Source organism: Hyperoodon ampullatus (genome assembly GCF_949752795.1).
Source record: "Hyperoodon ampullatus genome assembly, chromosome: 9".
NCBI classification, from domain to species: domain Eukaryota; kingdom Metazoa; phylum Chordata; class Mammalia; order Artiodactyla; family Ziphiidae; genus Hyperoodon; species Hyperoodon ampullatus.
This window is the reverse complement of record NC_136922.1, coordinates 13,154,812-13,173,111: the sequence shown is the minus strand read 5'-3', so window position 1 is coordinate 13,173,111 and position 18,300 is coordinate 13,154,812. Positions and strand designations below refer to the sequence as shown.

General features: G+C 39.5%; 1 protein-coding gene across 6 annotated transcripts in view; it reads left to right on the top strand.

Annotated features, from left to right (window-relative positions):
- Positions 1 to 18,300, top strand: part of SRPK2 (SRSF protein kinase 2) — a gene marked incomplete at its 5' end in the record, with an annotated part of 230,134 nt that overhangs the window by 173,576 nt on the left and 38,258 nt on the right. For all 6 annotated transcript variants that reach the window (XM_079711982.1, XM_079711986.1, XM_079711981.1 and 3 more), the window contains 4 exons: positions 13,587 to 13,695; positions 14,417 to 14,504; positions 14,728 to 14,815; positions 17,209 to 17,315. In XM_079711982.1, coding sequence (XP_079568108.1) covers positions 13,587 to 13,695; positions 14,417 to 14,504; positions 14,728 to 14,815; positions 17,209 to 17,315 — 392 coding nt within the window. The remainder of the gene's footprint in view (positions 1 to 13,586; positions 13,696 to 14,416; positions 14,505 to 14,727; positions 14,816 to 17,208; positions 17,316 to 18,300) is intronic.

Genomic DNA, 18,300 nt, shown 5'->3' with positions numbered 1-18,300 from the left:
ATTAAAGGGGTTTCAAGTTTCAGAGGTATCCTCCCAGAAATTAATGTGTGTATATGCATATACCATATATGTATAACTTCCATAAAAGAGATTGATCTCCGTGTGCTTTCCCATACTATGCTATGCTATTTCCTTTCAGTAATATTTGTGGATGTATTTTCATGAACCTACATATAGTTCTGCATCATTGTTTTCTGCTTAATACTCTGTTCTTTGTGTTTACTTTGATTAAGTAGCTTTGTAGTGATTAGACATTTATGTGTTCTCACCTTTCATTATTGTAAATAATGCCACTGGGAACTCCTTATATATTCAGTTATGGTTTTGTCCTAAGCATAAATTTGTAGGTGAGATTAGCTAGTTTGAAGCATAGTGCATTTTCATTTTAAAACATGTCACCAGTTGCCTTCCAAAAAGACTATACTGATTTACACACTTACCAGAAGTACATCAGTGTGGCTCCACGCAGCACCACAGTCTTTACACGATATTACCAATAATCTCTTGTTTTTATTTTACTCATTTGATTATTAGTAAGACTGGCCATTTGTATTTAGTATTTTTGAAAAATTGTGTCCATATTATTTTTGATCATTGGGTTTTTAAAACTTGCTTTTATTCTTTTGGGGTTATGTGATCTTGTATTTGGCTTTTTAAAAGAGGTTTTAGTTCTTTGATTATAATTTCTTCATGTCTTGATTGTACTTTACTCTTTGTACTTTTATGCTAATTAAAATAATTTTACCTATTTTCCTTTTATTGATCCTGTGAGCAGCCTACTAGGCTTTATTTACTATAACACCCAAATTCACTGTGACCTTTAAACTGAATATCTCTCATCAGGCTACCAAAATTCTTCCCTAGGACAATGGTAATTTTTCCTTTTTTCGTAACACACTAATAAGATGGTGGTGGTCTTTCCAAGACTGTTAAGTCTGAGGCACAAAAGGAAGAGTGTTTTCAAGAAGGAAGGATTTAATAATAGCAGTATTCAGTTAAGCCATAGTTTGAAGATGAAGGCTGAGAAAAGGTCAGTGAGCTACTTGTGGGGACGGTCCCCATTGGTTGGGGCCAGTGATGGATCATGCAGATGTCAAGGTGAGGATGCACTGGAGAGAGCATAACAGATACTTTGGTGAAATTTAGCAATGAAGTGAAGAGAAGACTGTAGCTTGTAGCGGGTGAGGTCAGATATGCACAGGAGAAAGTTGATTTTAAGACAGGATACCTGAGCCTCTTTCTAGGCAGAAGAGAAGAAATCTGAGGAAAGGTTGGAGAGCCAACAAGGAAGGAATTAGATGTAATTTTTGGAGGTAGTGGGTTAATCTTGGAAAGATTGAGGGCACATCTTTCTTGTAGAACAGTGGGGAGGAGGTTTTGTATAACTGTTACGGTGAGTAGAATAAAGACTGCTCTGGTTATTGTTGTGTAATGAATTACTCCAAAACTTAGCACATTGAGCTAACTTTTAATGTTGCTTATGGTTTTATGGATCAGGAATTTAAAAAGGGCAAAGCTGAGGGGGTTCGCCTCTGCTTCATGATATCTGGGGTGTCTGTTGAGGGTGTCTGTTGAGACATCTCAAAGGGTGGAGACACAGGAATCATCTGAAAGCACATTATTCACATGTCTGGCCCCCCAGGCTACAAGTATTGGAAGACTGGGACTGCAGACAGGTGTGCCTGTCTGCATGCTTTCTGTGTGGCTTGGCTTCCTTACAGCACTGCGGCTTCCGGGGCGGTGGCGGGCGTGGCCAGTCGTTACCTGGAACCCGGAGTTCCAAAAGCGAGCGTGCACCTTACAGAGCGGAAGCTGTGTTGCTTTATGACTTAGCCTCGAAAAAATCACACAGCCACTTCCACTACCTTACGTTGGTTAGATGCACATCAGAAGCTCATCCAGATCTACAAGGAGGAGAATTAGAGTCCATTTCTTGTAGTAGAACTTCAGGGTTCTAGAAGAGCAGGTGGTTTGGGAGATGTTGTTGTGGCCTTTGGAGAATATAGTCTGCCAGAAGAATGCCGCGAGAAGTTAATAAAAGGATGTTGTGAACTTTGAAGTATGTATAGTTATATTGTGGTATAATCATTTAACCATTTTTCCTAAGACATAAATTTATCTAATCTTCTTTTTGTCTGGCACAGACTATAAGACCTAAGCCTAAAGTCCACTGACTGTTATCTAACTTGCTATGTTGGGTGCGTACCACAGGGGTATGCTCAAGTTGGTACATGAGTTAGGCTTTCTGATGATGACTGAACTAGAAAACGTTAATTACTCTTGGATTGTAAAACTAGGTGGGGCTTTAGAATGAGGCTCAAAAGTCAGTTCTGTTTTCCATATATGTGTCAAAGAGCTTTTTACTTACTGCATTTGTAGTCATTCATCTCCAAGACCTATGTCCTTTTTCCATTTTTTGAATTCCTTTAGAAATAATGAGAATTTGGGTTATTCACAATGAATTATTTTTTACAAGAGGTGTAATGTACACCTGGGAACATGCCTGTAGCTGTGTGGTTGAGTCAGATGTTGCTGTGTGCTGTGATGCACCCTTGCACATTCATGAGCAATGGAAGTGTGAAATAACAGTAGGTCTTGACTTACTGAAGGAACTTAGTCTTTCAGTTACATTTTGATGTCTGAGTGTGTATAATTATGGCCTTTGGTTTTAAATGGCCAGGGAATTGTTGTCAGAGTTCTTTTATTTTAAAAGTTTTTTTGGTTACTAAAAGAATTTTTTTTTTTTTTTAGCTGTGAAAGAAATTCAGTATTTCTCAGGTATCTTCTGATTTCTGAACTCTACTTGCACCTAACAAGACTTTCTCATTCCAAGATCGGTTGTTTCCCCAGTTCATAATTCAATATATTGTATTTTTGCTTATCCAGAACATAATTAAGAACTAAGAAACAAGCCCAAAATCTTCGAGTATCCAAGTTCATGTACTAGCTCCCTTTTAAGATCTCAAATAATATTTGTTTACTCTTCCTCTGCCTACAAAGCAAGTAAGGAGAAGGCTAAGAGCAAGAAAGAAGACATTAAAGCTATGAAAATCATTGTAAAATCCCAGTAAACGGGCCTCCCTGGTGGCGCAGTGGTTGAGAGTCCGCCTGCCGATGCAGGGGATACGGGTTCGTGCCCCGGTCTGGGAGAATCCCATATGCCGCGGAGCGGCTGGGCCCGTGAGCCATGGCTGCTGAGCCTGCGCATCCGGAGCCTGTGCTCCGCAACGGGAGAGGCCACAACAGTGAGAGGCCCGCGTACCGCAAAAAAAAAAAAAAAAAAAAAAAAAAAAAAAAAAAAAAAAATCCCAGTAAACATCCCAGCAGCCTTATCCTGCTTGATGCAGTGGTAAACTTTTTTAGGCAAACAGACCACATGTCTTATCGGGGAAAAATCAGATTGTTAGCGAGCTTTTGTACAGCAGTACTTTGGGCAAGAAGACAATAGAGCAATACATTTGATATACTCAAGGAAAGAAAGAGCCAAAGATTTTGTACCTGTCAAACTGACCTTCATTTATATAGGTCCCATATAAAATGTTACACACAGTATATATGTTAGCCCTGGGAGAATATTTTTCTCACGAGCCCTCTGAGGAATCTATTTAAAAAAAAAAAAAAAAAGTCTTTAAACAGCCAAAATCAGTGGAGAGGTATAGACATAAAGACAGAGTTCATAAAAAGACAAGATTACCCTTGAAAAATTAAGCCTGTATCAGTCCTCTGGAATACTTACCTTACAGCCTGCTGTTAAGGAAGTGCATTAACCAGACACCCAATTGGACTTTAAAGAATCTGTATTTAGTTTCCATAGACTGTAGTTTTTAATTTAAAGGTAAATTTTATAATACCTTTAATGGAGCAGTGGTTAAGAGTTTTCTCTCAAGGACATACTGAAGAGACAAATGGCAGTGACTGGCACTGTGTACTTAAGACGATAGAAAGTGTTGTCAGTGGATACAAAGTGTGTCCGTTAACTATCTTTCATTTGTAGAATATTTATATGCTCAAAATACTTTCAGTGAAACTGAACACTTAGTTATATGTGTATGTTTGATGAAGAAAGTTTGTGACCCAAAGTACAGCGTCAACTACATCTGTAGATTTGGCCTCTTGAAAACAGCCACTAGCCATTTATGATTTGATGGTAACTGCTTGTGCATTTTAAGGACTCCTGCCAACCCCCAAAGTTCATTTAACACTGTGCTCTAAAGCCTTTTTCACTGGATTAAGAAACGATTCAGGAATCTTCTAGACTGTAGAATGTAGAGATTAGGCTTTTAGATTCTGGCTTGCCCTCCAGAATGCGAGTTGCATTTCCACTGTGGGCTCTGTCATCCTTGAAGATCTTTTCTGTCAGTATCAATGTATTTTAGAAAAATTTTGCCTATAGCTCTAAAATTGCAGTACTGAAATGAGAAGAAATCTAGATTACTGATCATAAAGGCAGAAGAAATCCTTAATTTTATTTGATACTGTCTAGAATCAGATTCCAACTTTGTAAACGTATGGAGCTGTTAGTGTACTTTAACCTCTTAAATGTTTGTGGATCCCATGATTGCTGAGTTCAGCATCTTACAGATATTTTCACAGCTCGATATCCTACTTACCGGCTTGCCTTAAGTACTACACATTTTAGTTTTGCAGTGTAATAAAAATATAATTTTTCAACTATACAATTCTCTTGGCAGTGTCTTTATGGGGTATGATATTATGTTTAGATCATTAGTTCCCTTTTCCCCATCTGGTCATAAGAGAAAGGGAAATCTACTAAGGATATACTGTCTTGTTAAATTTCTTTTCACAAATAAGGATGAAAGTCTAAACTTGTACATCTTGCACAACTCTTAAGGCTCTTCACAAAGGCCATTGACATCTGTGTTCAAAACATGTGCAGAAATATGGTTGATCTGGATCTGGTTCTCTCAAGCTGTGAGCTGGGGCTGCTGTCAGCTGAAGGTTTGACCAGCCTGAAGGATCTGCTTCATTTCCCTGCTTTTGCTCACTCAGGAGGTTGTTGGGAGGCCCCAGTTCCTTGCCACATGGGCCTCTTCACAGGGCTGCTCATAGCAAAGTAGCCAGCTTGGCAGAAGGAGGGGTAGAGAGAGCACCCAGCAGATAAGCCACAGTCTGTGTAAGATTGTGGTAAGCCACAGCCTTATGTCTTGTGAGGTGACCTTATACTTGCATGCTGAAAGTCTTAATTCTCTTATAAGAATATTTCAATGTTTGAATAGATCATAAAAAGATGAATTAATTGTGGTGGTCATTTTGTAGTAAATAGAAATATCGAATCATTATGTTGTGTACCTGGAACTAACATAACATAGTGTTGTAGGTTAGTTACATGTCAATAAAAAAAGAAAAGAAAAAAGATGAGTTAATTAATTTGTTTCTTTTACTTCCTTTCTTTTTTTGACGTTTGACAGCTATAGATGATCATCATATCTGGAGTATCAAACACCTTTTGCTGATTGGGCTGTGATAATGATTTAGATTACACATTGGGCCACTTAGTTGTACCATCTTAAATAGCTTGTGGTAATACCCATAACCCTGGCCTGCTGACCCACTATGTGTCATTAGTCACAGTGGATTTGGGTAGTGGCCGAACAGAGTAAACACTTACGTGGCACTTAATATGTGCCCAGATATTCTGAGGGAGTGAGATGTAGGGGCAGGTACCCAGAGAAGTAAAGTAGTTTGCTCAGTGTCACTAGTAACATAAGTAGTAAAGTGCCACTGCTGTGGTTCAAGTCAGCATCCCTGAATTTAAGCACAAATCTGTACAAGCAATTGGCAGGAAGCAAGGGCTTGAAATTATTAGTTGGCCTTTGTCTTAACATTTCAAATGTTCAAGGTGTCTCAGTCTATTTACTCCAATCTCTGTAGCCCAACTGCAAAACTTGTTTCTCCATCCATCGTATTTATCTTACATTCAAGTAATTTTTCTTGTCACCTCTTTAAGGTCATAGATAAATAGGGATCCTCTGTCTTTGGAGCATCTGTCTTTGCTCTGATTTTGCCTCCACAGCTCTCTCCCATTCATTAGTGTTATAGGAAATACTTGATGTAATAACCGAGATTAATTTACATTCAAGAGTTTTTAAATTAAGTTTTTCTGATTGACTCTCCCCCAGTTTGAAGGGAGTTTAACAGTTGTGTTATAGGCTTCATTATTGCTTAGTTTTTTGGTAGATACTAGGGCTATTTTTTATACCTTATTCCTGCTGCTTTTGTGGTGTGTGTGTGTGTGTGTGCTGTACCACCGCATGTCATGCAGGACCGCGTGGTCTTAGCTCCCCGACCAGGGATCGAACCCACGTCCCCTGCAGTGGAAGCTCGGAGTCTTAACCACTGGCCCGCCAGGGAAGCGCCCCTGGCTTTTTATATTTAGCATTATTATTAATGTTTCTAATGAGGTGCCCACGATCTAAATTTTACTTTAAATTACTAATCAGGAGAATAGTGTTTTCTTAATTTCAACTTTTTTAGTTGATGTCCTCTACCAACGTATTTTTCACAACTGTTAAGTGTGATGCGGCTGTCAAACATTAGCGAGTTTATGCGTGATAAAATTTTAAAGCAGTAATTTATTTTCATATGTTTTGTAACCTAAATTATGGTTACTAAAGAACGGTTGTAAAATTTTGTTCATGAAGGTCAGTTACAATAGATTCTTAGGTATCGTTGACAGACAAACCATTTCCAACTGCTTATCTTGTACTGGGAAAATAGATACTACTTAATGGCGGTTTTAATTTTATTTCAGAGTTTTTCTCTATTCATTCACAATGCCATACAATTAATCCATACTTTAATCCTAGTCATAAAGAAAAGGCGCACACATTTTAGCGGCGGGGTGAATACTTAGTCGTGGTAGAGTAGGAAGAGCACGGTGTTGAGAATCTAGCAGAGCCCGGTTCTAATCCCGGCGCTAAGGCTTCCGTCCTGGGGGACGCTGGCCGGCCGGTGAGCAGCCTCGCCCCGCCTCCGACCCGCGTTCGATAGAAGCCATAGCACAGCGTCCCCGTGTTGCTGCCTTAACTGACACCCTGAATGCCACGAGCCTAGAGCGGGCCCTGAGCAGGCTTCTCATTTCAGCTTCCCCTTCAACCTCCTTTTCAGAGTTTGTTTCGGAGCGCTTGGGGTCCCGCCCACATGCGTTTTCCAGTCGGGCTGCAGGGCCTCTCTCTCCTGCCCCCTAGCGGTTGGAGCTGGTCTCCGCCTGCCCTGTGATTGCCTGGTCGTCCAGACAGCTGCTCTCACCACCACACCTTTGGAAGGAGTAAGAAAGAGGCAGGTTAAAAATAACGTTCTTCTTTATTGTGGAAATTCTCAAACGTAAAGTAGTTTTTTTTTTTTTTTTTTTTTTTTTTTGCTGTATGCGGGCCTCTCACTGCTGTGGCCTCTCCCGTTGCGGAGCACAGGCTCCGGATGCGCAGTCTCAGCGGCCATGGCTCACGGGCCCAGCCTCTCCGCGGCATGTGGGATCCTCCCAGACCGGGGCACGAACCCGTGTCCTCTGCATCGGCAGGCGGACTCTCAACCACTGCGCCACCAGGGAAGCCCCGTAAAGTAGTTTTGAAGGGATAATATAGGGAATTCCTGCATTTCATCTATTTTAGCATTGTTGAGGAATGACTTACATTTTCTCTCTTGCTTTATTATATACATGTGTGATGTATATGCATTTTTCTTTTGCTGCATTACCTAAAAAGAAGTTAAAACATCATGACATTTTACTTCCCAAATTCTCAGCAAACATCTAAGAAAAAGTGCATTCTCCTATTGTGTAACCATGATATCATTGTGTTACACTGAAGAAAATGCATTATTCTGTAACGTCATCTAAAATTCCTTTCTTATTTAAATTTACCTAATTGTCTTAAGAAATGACTTTAACCCGTTTTTTTCCTTTTTAAATTTAGAACAGTTAGCATTTACCCATTACATTGATTATTATGCTTCATTAATCCTTTTACTTTTTTTTTTTTTAATTTATTTTGGGGGGGGCCTCACTACATGGCTTGCAGGATCTTAGTTCCCCGACCAGGGGTTGAACCCAGACCACAGCTGGGAAAAACGCCAAGTCCTAACCATTGGACCACTGGGGAAGTCCCATTCCCATCTTTGGTTAGATTTATTCCTATGTGTGTGTGTGTGTGTGTGCGCGCGCGCGCGCACACACACATTTCATTTTTTTAAACTTAATATAATCAATCAATTAATTAATTGATTATTTTGGCTGCACCAAGTCTTAATTGTGGCACACAGGATCTTTAGTTGTGGCATTCAGTTTCTTAGTTGCAGCATGTGGGATCTAGTTCCCTGACCAAGGATCGAACCCAGGCCTCCTGCATTGGGAGCACGTGGAGTCTTAGCCACTGGACCACCAGGGAAGTCCCCTAAGTGTGTGTGTGTGTGTGTGTGTGTGTGTGTGTGTGTGTGTGTGTGTGTGTACACAGACATTTTATATATATTATATATGTATATTTTATATACATTATATATATATGTGTGTTTTTTTTTTTTGGCTGTGCTGGGTCTTCGTTGCTGTGTGCAGGCTTTCTCTAGTTGCGGCGAGCAGGGGCTACTCTTTGTTGCGGTGCATGGGCTTCTCATTGCCGTGGTTTCTGTTGTGGAGCACGGGCTCTAGGTGCGCAGGCTTCAGTAATGGTGGCACGCGGGCTCAGTAGTTGTGGCTCACGGGCTCAGTAGTTGTGGCCCACGGGCTTAGTTGCTCCACGGCATGTGGGATCTTTCCGGACCAGGGCTCGAACCGTGTCCCCTGCATTGGCAGGCAGATTCTTAACCACTGTGCCACCAGGGAAATCCCTAAGTCTGTTTTTAAGATTTCAGTTTCACATTGTTTATTGCTGGTATGTAGAAATACAAATGATTATTATATCTTGAGCTTATATCCTGCTACTCTTCTTCACTCATTCGTTTTAGTAGCTTTTTTGCAGCTTCCTTAAGCTTTTTCATGTAGACGATCAGGTTGTCTATGAATAGAGGTATGTTACTGCATGCAAGTTCACGTCCCTGACACACAGTGAGGCCAGTCAAGCAGAAACGTCGAGTTTGAGAAACCTTTCAAGTAGTGAAAGGCTTATTGCAGGGCTGAGCAAGGAGAACGGGTGGCTCAAGCTCAAAAAACCCCCAAACTCCCTGAGAAATTTCAGCAATGCATTTTTAAAGGCAAGGTAAGGAAGGGGCGTCCCAGGGTATGTGATCAGCTCGTGCCCAGTTCTCTGATGGGTTGATGATGATCACTCCTTAGGCAGCAGAAGGTCTGGGGGCTACCTGCTCATGATCATCAGGTGGTTAATTTCTAACATTTGTTGGTGGTTTTAGCATCTGAAAAACTCAGGAAATATGCATGAGATACTCTTATCTGGTACTTCAGAGAGGAGCTGCTGCAGAGGCTATGGGGGAGGGGCCGGTCCTGGGAAGGCCCCATAGGCTCCTGCTCGGCTATGGATAGTTCTTCTTACTTTCCAGTCTGGATACCTTTTTATTTATTTATTTTGTCTGATTGTGCTGACTAGAGCTTCCAGGCCAGTGTTGAATAGAAGTAGGGAGAGCAGGCATACTTACCTTGTTCCTGATTTTAGGTGGGGAAAGCATTCAGTCTTTCACCATTAAGACTGATGTTACCTGTAGACTTTTTATAGATGTTCTTCTAGTCCTGCTTTGTTGAGAATTTTCATTGGGAATGCATGTTGGATATCGTGAAATGTTTTTTGTATGTTTGTTGATCTGCTGTATAGTTTTGCTTTTTTTGAGTGTTAATTATGGTGAATTACATCTGTTGATTTTTTAATATTAAACAGGTTTTCATTCTTGGAATAGACCCCACTTGGTCATGATGTATTATCCTTTTTATATGTTGTTTAATTTGAAACATCACCATCAGAGGGCTAAGAAACTTGGGTCAGTGAAAGAAAATGTTACTTAATATTTTTTGCTAGAAAATAGAGACTTTGCTGAAAATTCTTCCAGACTGTTGTCTGTGAGAGAGTTCTGAACTTTCGATTTACTGTTCAAATTGAACCTGTTTTTTGCTCAGCAAGGAAAAGGGAGTCATCTTTATCTTGGCCAACAATTCCCCCAAAACAGCTAAGAAGGATAGTTTCAGAATTGTCTTCTTTGAAGCCTTATAAATGGTATAGGTAGAGCTTTTTTTGGGTGTGCTTGGGAGATAGGAGTCAGAGTGAACTTAAAAATTGCTTAACAATCCATTCTTGCTCTCATGTATTTGTAATCCAATCTAACATTTACTTTTTAAGAATAAAAGAAAAACTTTGGGGACTTCCCTAGCAGTCCAGTGGTTAGGACTCTGCACTTTCACTGCTGAGGGTGTGGGTTCAATCCCTGGTCGGGGAGCTAAGATCTTGTAAGAGTTGTGGCACAGCCAAATTAAAAAAAGAAAAAGAAGAAAACTTTTAAGTGATAAATGCATGCTTTTTATATTAAATAGTATAAGTAGTGAGGTACAATTGTATCAACCAAACCCCTAGGTCAAGGTAGTCCTCAGCTGCTGGACCCTTCCTGGTTCTCTGCTTGATGCCATCAGCAGGGTCCTTCTGTGGCACTGCTGTTGTCCCGTGCTTCTGTACTGACGGATGGTGAGGAAGCAGGAGGAGGGGGCCTTGTCTAGTCTTTGGCTGGTCTTAGGATTCCTTTTGTGTGGACAGTGTTGTGGGCCAGTGTTGTGGGTATCCTCTGCTAATAGCCATCGTGGCATGTGTTGTTTGCTAATTTGAGGGAATTGGAGAAGACTATCCGTTTTCTCTTAATTCCCCGGATGTTGAAGCGGTTGGTGTGGTCTGCTGTGGGGAGATGTGCTCCGCCCTCTGGCAGCCTGAGTGTTAGTTACCGTTCTTTGAGAAGAGATTGAAAAATGTTCGGAAAGACTGTCATTTCCTGTAGAAATCTGGGAGTTAGGATGTGACAGTAATATGGACTGCAGATTTGAAATTGTGTATGTCAGATTTTCAAAATGAAAATTAGGATATGTTTGGGACTTCCCTGGCAGTCCAGTGGTTAAGACTCCACACGTCCAATGCAGGGGGCGTGGGTTCAATCCCTGGTCTGGGAAATAAGATCCCACATGCTGCGTGGCAAGGCTAAAACAAAACAAAAAAAACAAAACCATCTTAGGATATGTTTAGTGCTTTCAGTTGTTTTTATATTTGTGTTTAAGTTTTACTTTTATGCACCTCTTGTTAGTTGGCCTATTTTCTGGCACAATATTCTCCGTGTGAGGGCTCTTGAAATAACTGGACTAAGTAATTTCTTTTGTTCAACTTTCAGTCCCGTTGAGAAAAGGAACGGCTGTTCTTATGCGGTGATTACACTGAAACTAGTGCTTGTCTATCTTAGCTCACATGTACACACTCTGGCTGTTCAAGAATTCAAATCTGAAACCTATAATAGCGGTACAGGGTTTTTCTCTTTTTGCATAATTAAATTAGTTGTAAATTTAGAAACCTTCCTGTTAGCAATAATATGCAATTAAGTGGTAAGTAGCTTTCAATTAAACTATCAAGTGTTCCTGTTTAGTAAGACCAGGAAATGGTCTTCTGGGTATTAAAAATGGAGTGCATTTCTTACTGGTGAACAGAGTGTGGTGGGCTTTGAAGTCAGACCCAGTTTCCAGCCCTGAACTGACTGCTTACTATCTCTGAGACTTTTGCCCACTTCAGCAGTGTAGAAATAATAACACATGTTGTAAGAAACAGTAGACGTGAGTGTTTCCTAAATACTTTGTGCTGTGAGATGTGGCTAGTTCCTTGAAGAAATGGTTTTGTGAGCAGACCTGTCTGGAATTTGTAGCGTCTTGTTCTCTTGGAGGTTCCCACTGTGTGTTAAGACACTGGGCTCTGAGAACCACTTTGGTCAAGAAATCTGCTTGCTTTGTTCAGCTAAGCATTTCCCAGGCAGAACTTCTCCCTTCTGCCTTCCTCGCCCCTGCTTCCTCCCCTTGTGGGGAGTCTGCAACATGTTTCAGTTTACTTTTGTTTCATGGATCCTGGTTTTGAAAATAAAGTGCCTAGCACAGTATCCCGAATTTTACTTGAATAATGGTCGGTTTCTTTTCGTCCTTTTCATTGTTAATTTGAATGACTTAAACACTGTGTTGTGAACTCAGAGCCCACTTTAATTTTGGTTTAGCCTTGTATGTAAGTAATAAGCCATTTTCTCTTCCAGTTTCATTGAGATGGAATTGACTTAAGCACTGTGTGAGTTTAAGCAGTACAGCCTAACGACTTGACATCTATATATTGAGAAATGATTACCACAATAAGTTTAGTTAACACCCATTCATTCATTTAATAATTTGCTATATTTTACTCCCAATTTACTATTTCAGTTCATGTCTTTTGCCCAAATTGTTGTTATAGACTTTGATATTAAAATCCAGGAAAAGCAAGTGTGGTATGAGAGTAAGAATTGTAGAAAGTTAGTATCTGCTCAAATTCCTGCTTTACTAATTCAGCACAGTTTAAATATTCGTCAGCATTCATAACACTTCTTGAACTGCTACTCCTGGCCCTCTGTTAGATATAGTGGAGGATGTGATTTAGATGCTTCCTGCTTTGAGCCTCTCAACACTAGGCATGAAACATCCATGTCTTTCTTGAGTGATTTGTAAGAATTCTGCAGAGGTAAAAAGTGAGAACATTTTTGCAATAAATAGAGCAGTAGATGTTAAAGAATGAAATGTAGAGAAGTATTTTTATTTTTTTAAGGAAATAATTGGAAGAGATAGAGAAAACGAATAAAGTAAAATAGAGATAAAAAGAATAAAAGAGTAATTTAATATCCAGAGATGTTTGCTGCTAACATCTTATCTTCCCAGACTTTTTCTTGTGTGTTTCACAAAAAATGGTATCATATTACGCATGCTACTTTGTGCGCTGCTTATTTTATTTACGATGTCAAGTGAAGGTCTTTTAGATGCCTGTGAAGCGTCCTTACCTCCCCAAGAGTCACCCTTAACACTGGGTGCTCTCTCTTGCTCTCCAGCCTGTTTCCTGGCAGGAGCTTTAGGCTGAGGAACAGTGGTGAGAGCAGCAAGTTCTTTTGGTGGGTAGAGTGTCGTATATTATGTAATTCCTTGTTGGCTGTGCATAAACTCTGGTGTATGCAGAACTACGCCGAGTCCGCATCCTTGGTTTCGGTGAGATGTGTTATGCTGACCCCGAAAGATTTGCGTTTAACTTGTTGCTTAAAAGAAAAAAGATTGTTTAGAAATGTCAAGAGCTAGAATATACATATTATGTACAGCTAGACTTACAGATAAAACCTCCAGTTATTGTTACAGCGTGCTGGGTGGTTCATTGCTTTTCTGAGTTAAATTTAAAAAAAAAAAGCCTAAAAGAAAGACATAGGGGGCATTTTTCTCTTGATGAAAGGTAGTCTTGAAAAAATGTTGTATTATTAAACATGTTTTTAAGTCTGATTTTATTATTTAGAGTTTTATTTAATGGTATCAGGAGCTGACAAGGAAGAACGAGTTTCCATGACTGGTTTTCTGAAATTTAATTTTTTTCTTTCTTTCTTTTAAATAATAAAAGGTGGCTATCATCCAGTGAAAATTGGAGACCTCTTCAATGGCCGGTATCATGTTATTAGGAAGCTAGGATGGGGACACTTCTCTACTGTCTGGCTGTGCTGGGATATGCAGTAAGTGTTCCTTGTCATTCGTGCTTTTGATTCCTGGTCTGGTTCAACATCGTTATTTTACAACAAGCTAAGGCCGAGGAGCACACCTGCTTTTGTTGTGGCATGTAAAGCGCACGGCACAGGCCTGCGCCACCCCGGACTTTCCCCTCTCACTTTGAAGTTCATTTGCCTGTCATCTTTAAATATTAATTTTCTTCTGGCCTTTATATCTGAGGCTTATTCATTGTAATTGCAGAAACTCGTGTCATATTGTTTTTCTAGTAATTCATCCATACCAGAAAAAATTCAAATATAAAATAATAATGTTTAGGCCTTTCCAGTCAGTGGTTTTCAACTTTTTTTGAAAGCCATGACCCATAATATGAACCTGCATCCTTAGAGTACACGTACACATGTGTAGTGTGTGTGTGAATTGAAACAAAAGTGTTATAATACTTGATCTTAACCATATGTGATGAACTTGACATCTCTCTAGTCTACTTGATTTTTATGAGGACAAAACAGAAACACAAAGCAAAGAAGAGATTGACACATGAACCCACTGCTTTACTATAACCCCACAATTTGAAAAGTACTATTTTAAAGGAAAGCTTATTGAAAGTTGCTATTTATTGGAGTTTATTACAGTTCATTATGATGTCTAGTTTATCAGTCTAGTTTATTAGAGTTATTATAAATGATCACTTCTGTTAAAATTTTTTTAATGCATTTTTTTTTTAAGGGGAAAAAGATTTGTTGCAATGAAAGTTGTAAAAAGTGCCCAGCATTATACCGAGACAGCCTTGGATGAAATAAAATTGCTCAAATGTGTAAGTACTACAAAAATGCGAATGATATCAGAAAGGTTAATGACGAAATTTCACAGAGGGATTTTTCTGGGTTTTACTAAATTAATTGAATTTATTATTTGTAAGTTCAAATACTGAATCTTTTATTTTTTTACAACATTTATTAAACAGTTTTGGTTGGTACAATGGAAATGACTTTCAGTCTTAAACACTTCTGTTCTTGAATTCATTTTTCTCTCTATAGGTTCGAGAAAGTGATCCCACTGACCCAAATAAAGACATGGTGGTACAGCTAATCGATGACTTCAAAATTTCAGGCATGAATGGAATACGTATCCTTTCTGACGGTTCTGTCGCTTCCGAATGGCTGAGTTATACTCTAGTTTTTCTTTTTACTCTTAAAAAATGGAAATATTTTAATCCCTATACACTTCTGTTTGCTGTTTCACTCTCCACATGCAGCCTCTAGCGTCTTCATGTTATATGATTCTTGAAAGACGAAAGTTTCTTAGTTATAAGGTGAATTGTTCCTTTTGCTTTTTGAATAGGGAGGCCTTAGTTCTGATTCTGGAAAAGAAGTGTGTCTTACAAGTGGAGCAAGGGCATCTCATGACCTCCCTTTCTCTTTTGAGGCTATCAGTTTTAATTGGGCTGCTGTTGTATTGTTTGCATGCTTAGTAGTTTTGGGGGAGGGAGGGCTCAGGAGGAAGTGAATTGGGGGTTGTGTGGAAGGAGCTCTTGTCTTATCTTTACCCTCCTTCTGCCCAGGGCATTGGTAAAGGGCAGCCCCAGGGGTCGCAGTGACAGCAGAATAACCTGTAGCTCAGAGCTTTTGGCACAAGTGGAGAGAAGAGATAATGCCTTTAGTTTCCAGAATGCTGTTTCCATATTTTAATATTGGATCCTCTGAGATAGCCCTGTATGGGCCTGATCTAAGCAATACCTTCATTCCCCAAGGTTCAGGAGGACCGAACCGTGTATTCATTATCTTGTGACTGGTGAGTGCCGGGTGTGTGTCAAGAGCCAGGCTCTTCTCCTCCTTCCTGATCTTTTATTCTTTCCTTTATCATGTTTGGAACAGAGCCAACATTTTGATATTTGACCTGTTCAAGCTCCAGAACCTGAGGACAAAGCCTTCTCCCAGCTTACACCCCAGAATGATAGCCTGTTTCTGCATCTACTAAGTCTTAATCCCATAGGGAAGCACTTTCTTCACACCCTATGTATTTGAGGAGGTTTTTATATTTCTTCTAGAGATCAGATTTGAGGATACTAGCAAGTTCCGGTGACTGCTGATGTGACCTCACCCTTTGCCTCAAGATCCTTTCTGCTAGCTGCAAAGTGCATTTTCCCCTCTTGACAGATAGAAAGATAGAGCTCGTCCTTCTCTGCCCCTGGTCTCCAAGTGAGCCTGTTTGTTTATGTGCAGGCAGGGCAGCCCTTCCTCTTGCATCAGATCTGGGAGGCAGTCCTTAAGACAGCTGATAAAGAGAGGGTTTCTTTGGAGAAAACACCTGATTTGTAGGTAAATGGAGGTGTTTTTTTTGATATATATTGAATACATTCCAGTGGCTATTTCTACTGTTAAGTAGTCCAGATTTGTCAATGCTTTGAGAACACTCAGGTCATAATTTAGAAGCCTTGGGCTTCATCTCTATGCCTGCTACTAACTTTAGACCTTAGTTGCCATTTTTTTACTGAGCTTGGGAAATAGTAAGGAACTTCTAGCTTTAGATCATCTATGCGTAAGTCTGTCGCACATATGCTGTCCAGTGTCATAGAAATATTTTTCTTATTTTTTTAAAGATATTTAAAGCAATAGTTACTATGATGATGTGGTAGATCCAGATATTTTAAAAAAATATTAACTCATCTGACCTTCTTATAGGCCTGTATATAGGTCTCCAGGGCTGAACAAAATATTCTCAAAGGGTTTCAGAGCCATTCAAAATCTTTCTGTATGAATGACATGAATATATTTATATGAGAGACTTTGGTGGCTCACAGTTCTGGAGGGTCAGTGGTTGACTAGAATTTCTATTAAAAAAAAACAAAAACGAAACCCAGATTCCTGAGATTTCATTGTTATAGGTTGGTCTTAATGGCCATGCCATGTCTTAAATTGTGATCATACATTCTTAAAAACTTAAAATTGATCCAGTGACCCAGTGAAAGATATTATTGAAGGAAAAGATTACATGTCTTCACTGTGTTTGGTAAATTTCTGTTTTATAAAGTGTTTTATGTGATGTATAGGATAGAAATTTAGGTAGGCAGGCAGGACACTTAAGGCGGGAGAGTTCTCTATTCTTTTCCTCATCAGTTTCTGTGAGGTTTCCGTCCTGCTCATTTTCGTTAAGGCTGATTGTCAGGAGAAGTGTGCTTGAGAGCGCGGGTACGTGTGGGGTTGAGTCATGACTCTGCCGCCTTTGGGTGGTGTCAGGCAGGAGGGTTCTTTACACTCCCCGAGGTTTACTCTCCTCATCCCTTATGTTGTTATGAGTACACATTAAATCGTATATGGCACATGGTAGGTACTTAGTATGTGTTAGATCTTTCTATTGAGGTGAGGAACAGCAAATGACCACTTTTGGTATTATTGATAGTATTGAAGTTGCATTTTATAAAGAAATAATTGTTTCGCCAAGTGCCACAATGATGCTGCTTTTAGTAATTCCGTCACTGCAGGAAATGTATCCAGAAATGATCCTTAACCCTGTCCCAGATGTCTGCATGGTCTTTGAAGTGCTTGGCCACCATCTCCTCAAGTGGATCATAAAATCCAACTACCAAGGCCTCCCAGTACGTTGTGTGAAGAGCATTATTCGGCAGGTGAGGGTTATGACGGCAGCCCCCAGCTCCCAGTACCTAACTGGCTAACCTTTCAACACGAATTCCTGTTTTAAAGAAAACAAACAAACAAAAAAGAAAAACAAAAAAAAATGCACAAACTCATATCTCTCTCTCTCTCTCCAGTTTTAGAAATAAATACATATATCACAGTGCATAACATTTTGAACTTATTAAATCAATTTTGTATTTAGTTAATGATAAGCCATTCTGTCTTGTAAAGGGAGTAATATGTAAACGTCAAGCATATATTTCTTTTGGCATATGGATCTTTTTCAGGTAAGTGATACAGTAAAATGAGAAATTGTTTTATCCAGTATCATTACCACAAAATGTCCCACTTAGTTCCTTAGAAAATAATACAGAAAAAAACATATAATGTATTGTGTTTATTTGCTATTTCTAAGTATTTGGATGAAGGATAAATGGAAGGTAATTTAAGGAATGTTTAAGTTACATATGGAGTATTGTATTTGTACTTCGTTCAATTGCCTTGACAATAGAAAACCTTCTGTTAGTGTGTGGTTCGGTGTTGATGCTGCAGCAGATATTTATAGAATGGAAGTATACACATATGGAAGATTTCCTTCTAATTAGAAATGTTTACCAGATTCAGTTTTCTGCATGGAACATACCAGTCTTTGACTCATTGCCCTTAGAGCCTAAATTAGGAAAATTGCAGATACGCTTTATTCTGGATTACCTATTCTGATATAATGGATAATTACCATGCATATTTCTGCAGAGTAAGTAATAATCGGAGGTTGCTTGGTTTGCTTGAGAAGAGGACTAGTTGGTTTGAGGCCCTTCCTTGTCCCCAGGCCCAGAGCTTGAGCTAGACCTGCCTGGGGGTTCTAGACCTGAAATACAAACTTTGATCCATAATTCTTTTTTTTTTTTTTTTTAATATTTGTGTACTTATTTGGCTGCATTGGGTCTTATCTGCGGCACACAGGATCTTTTGATG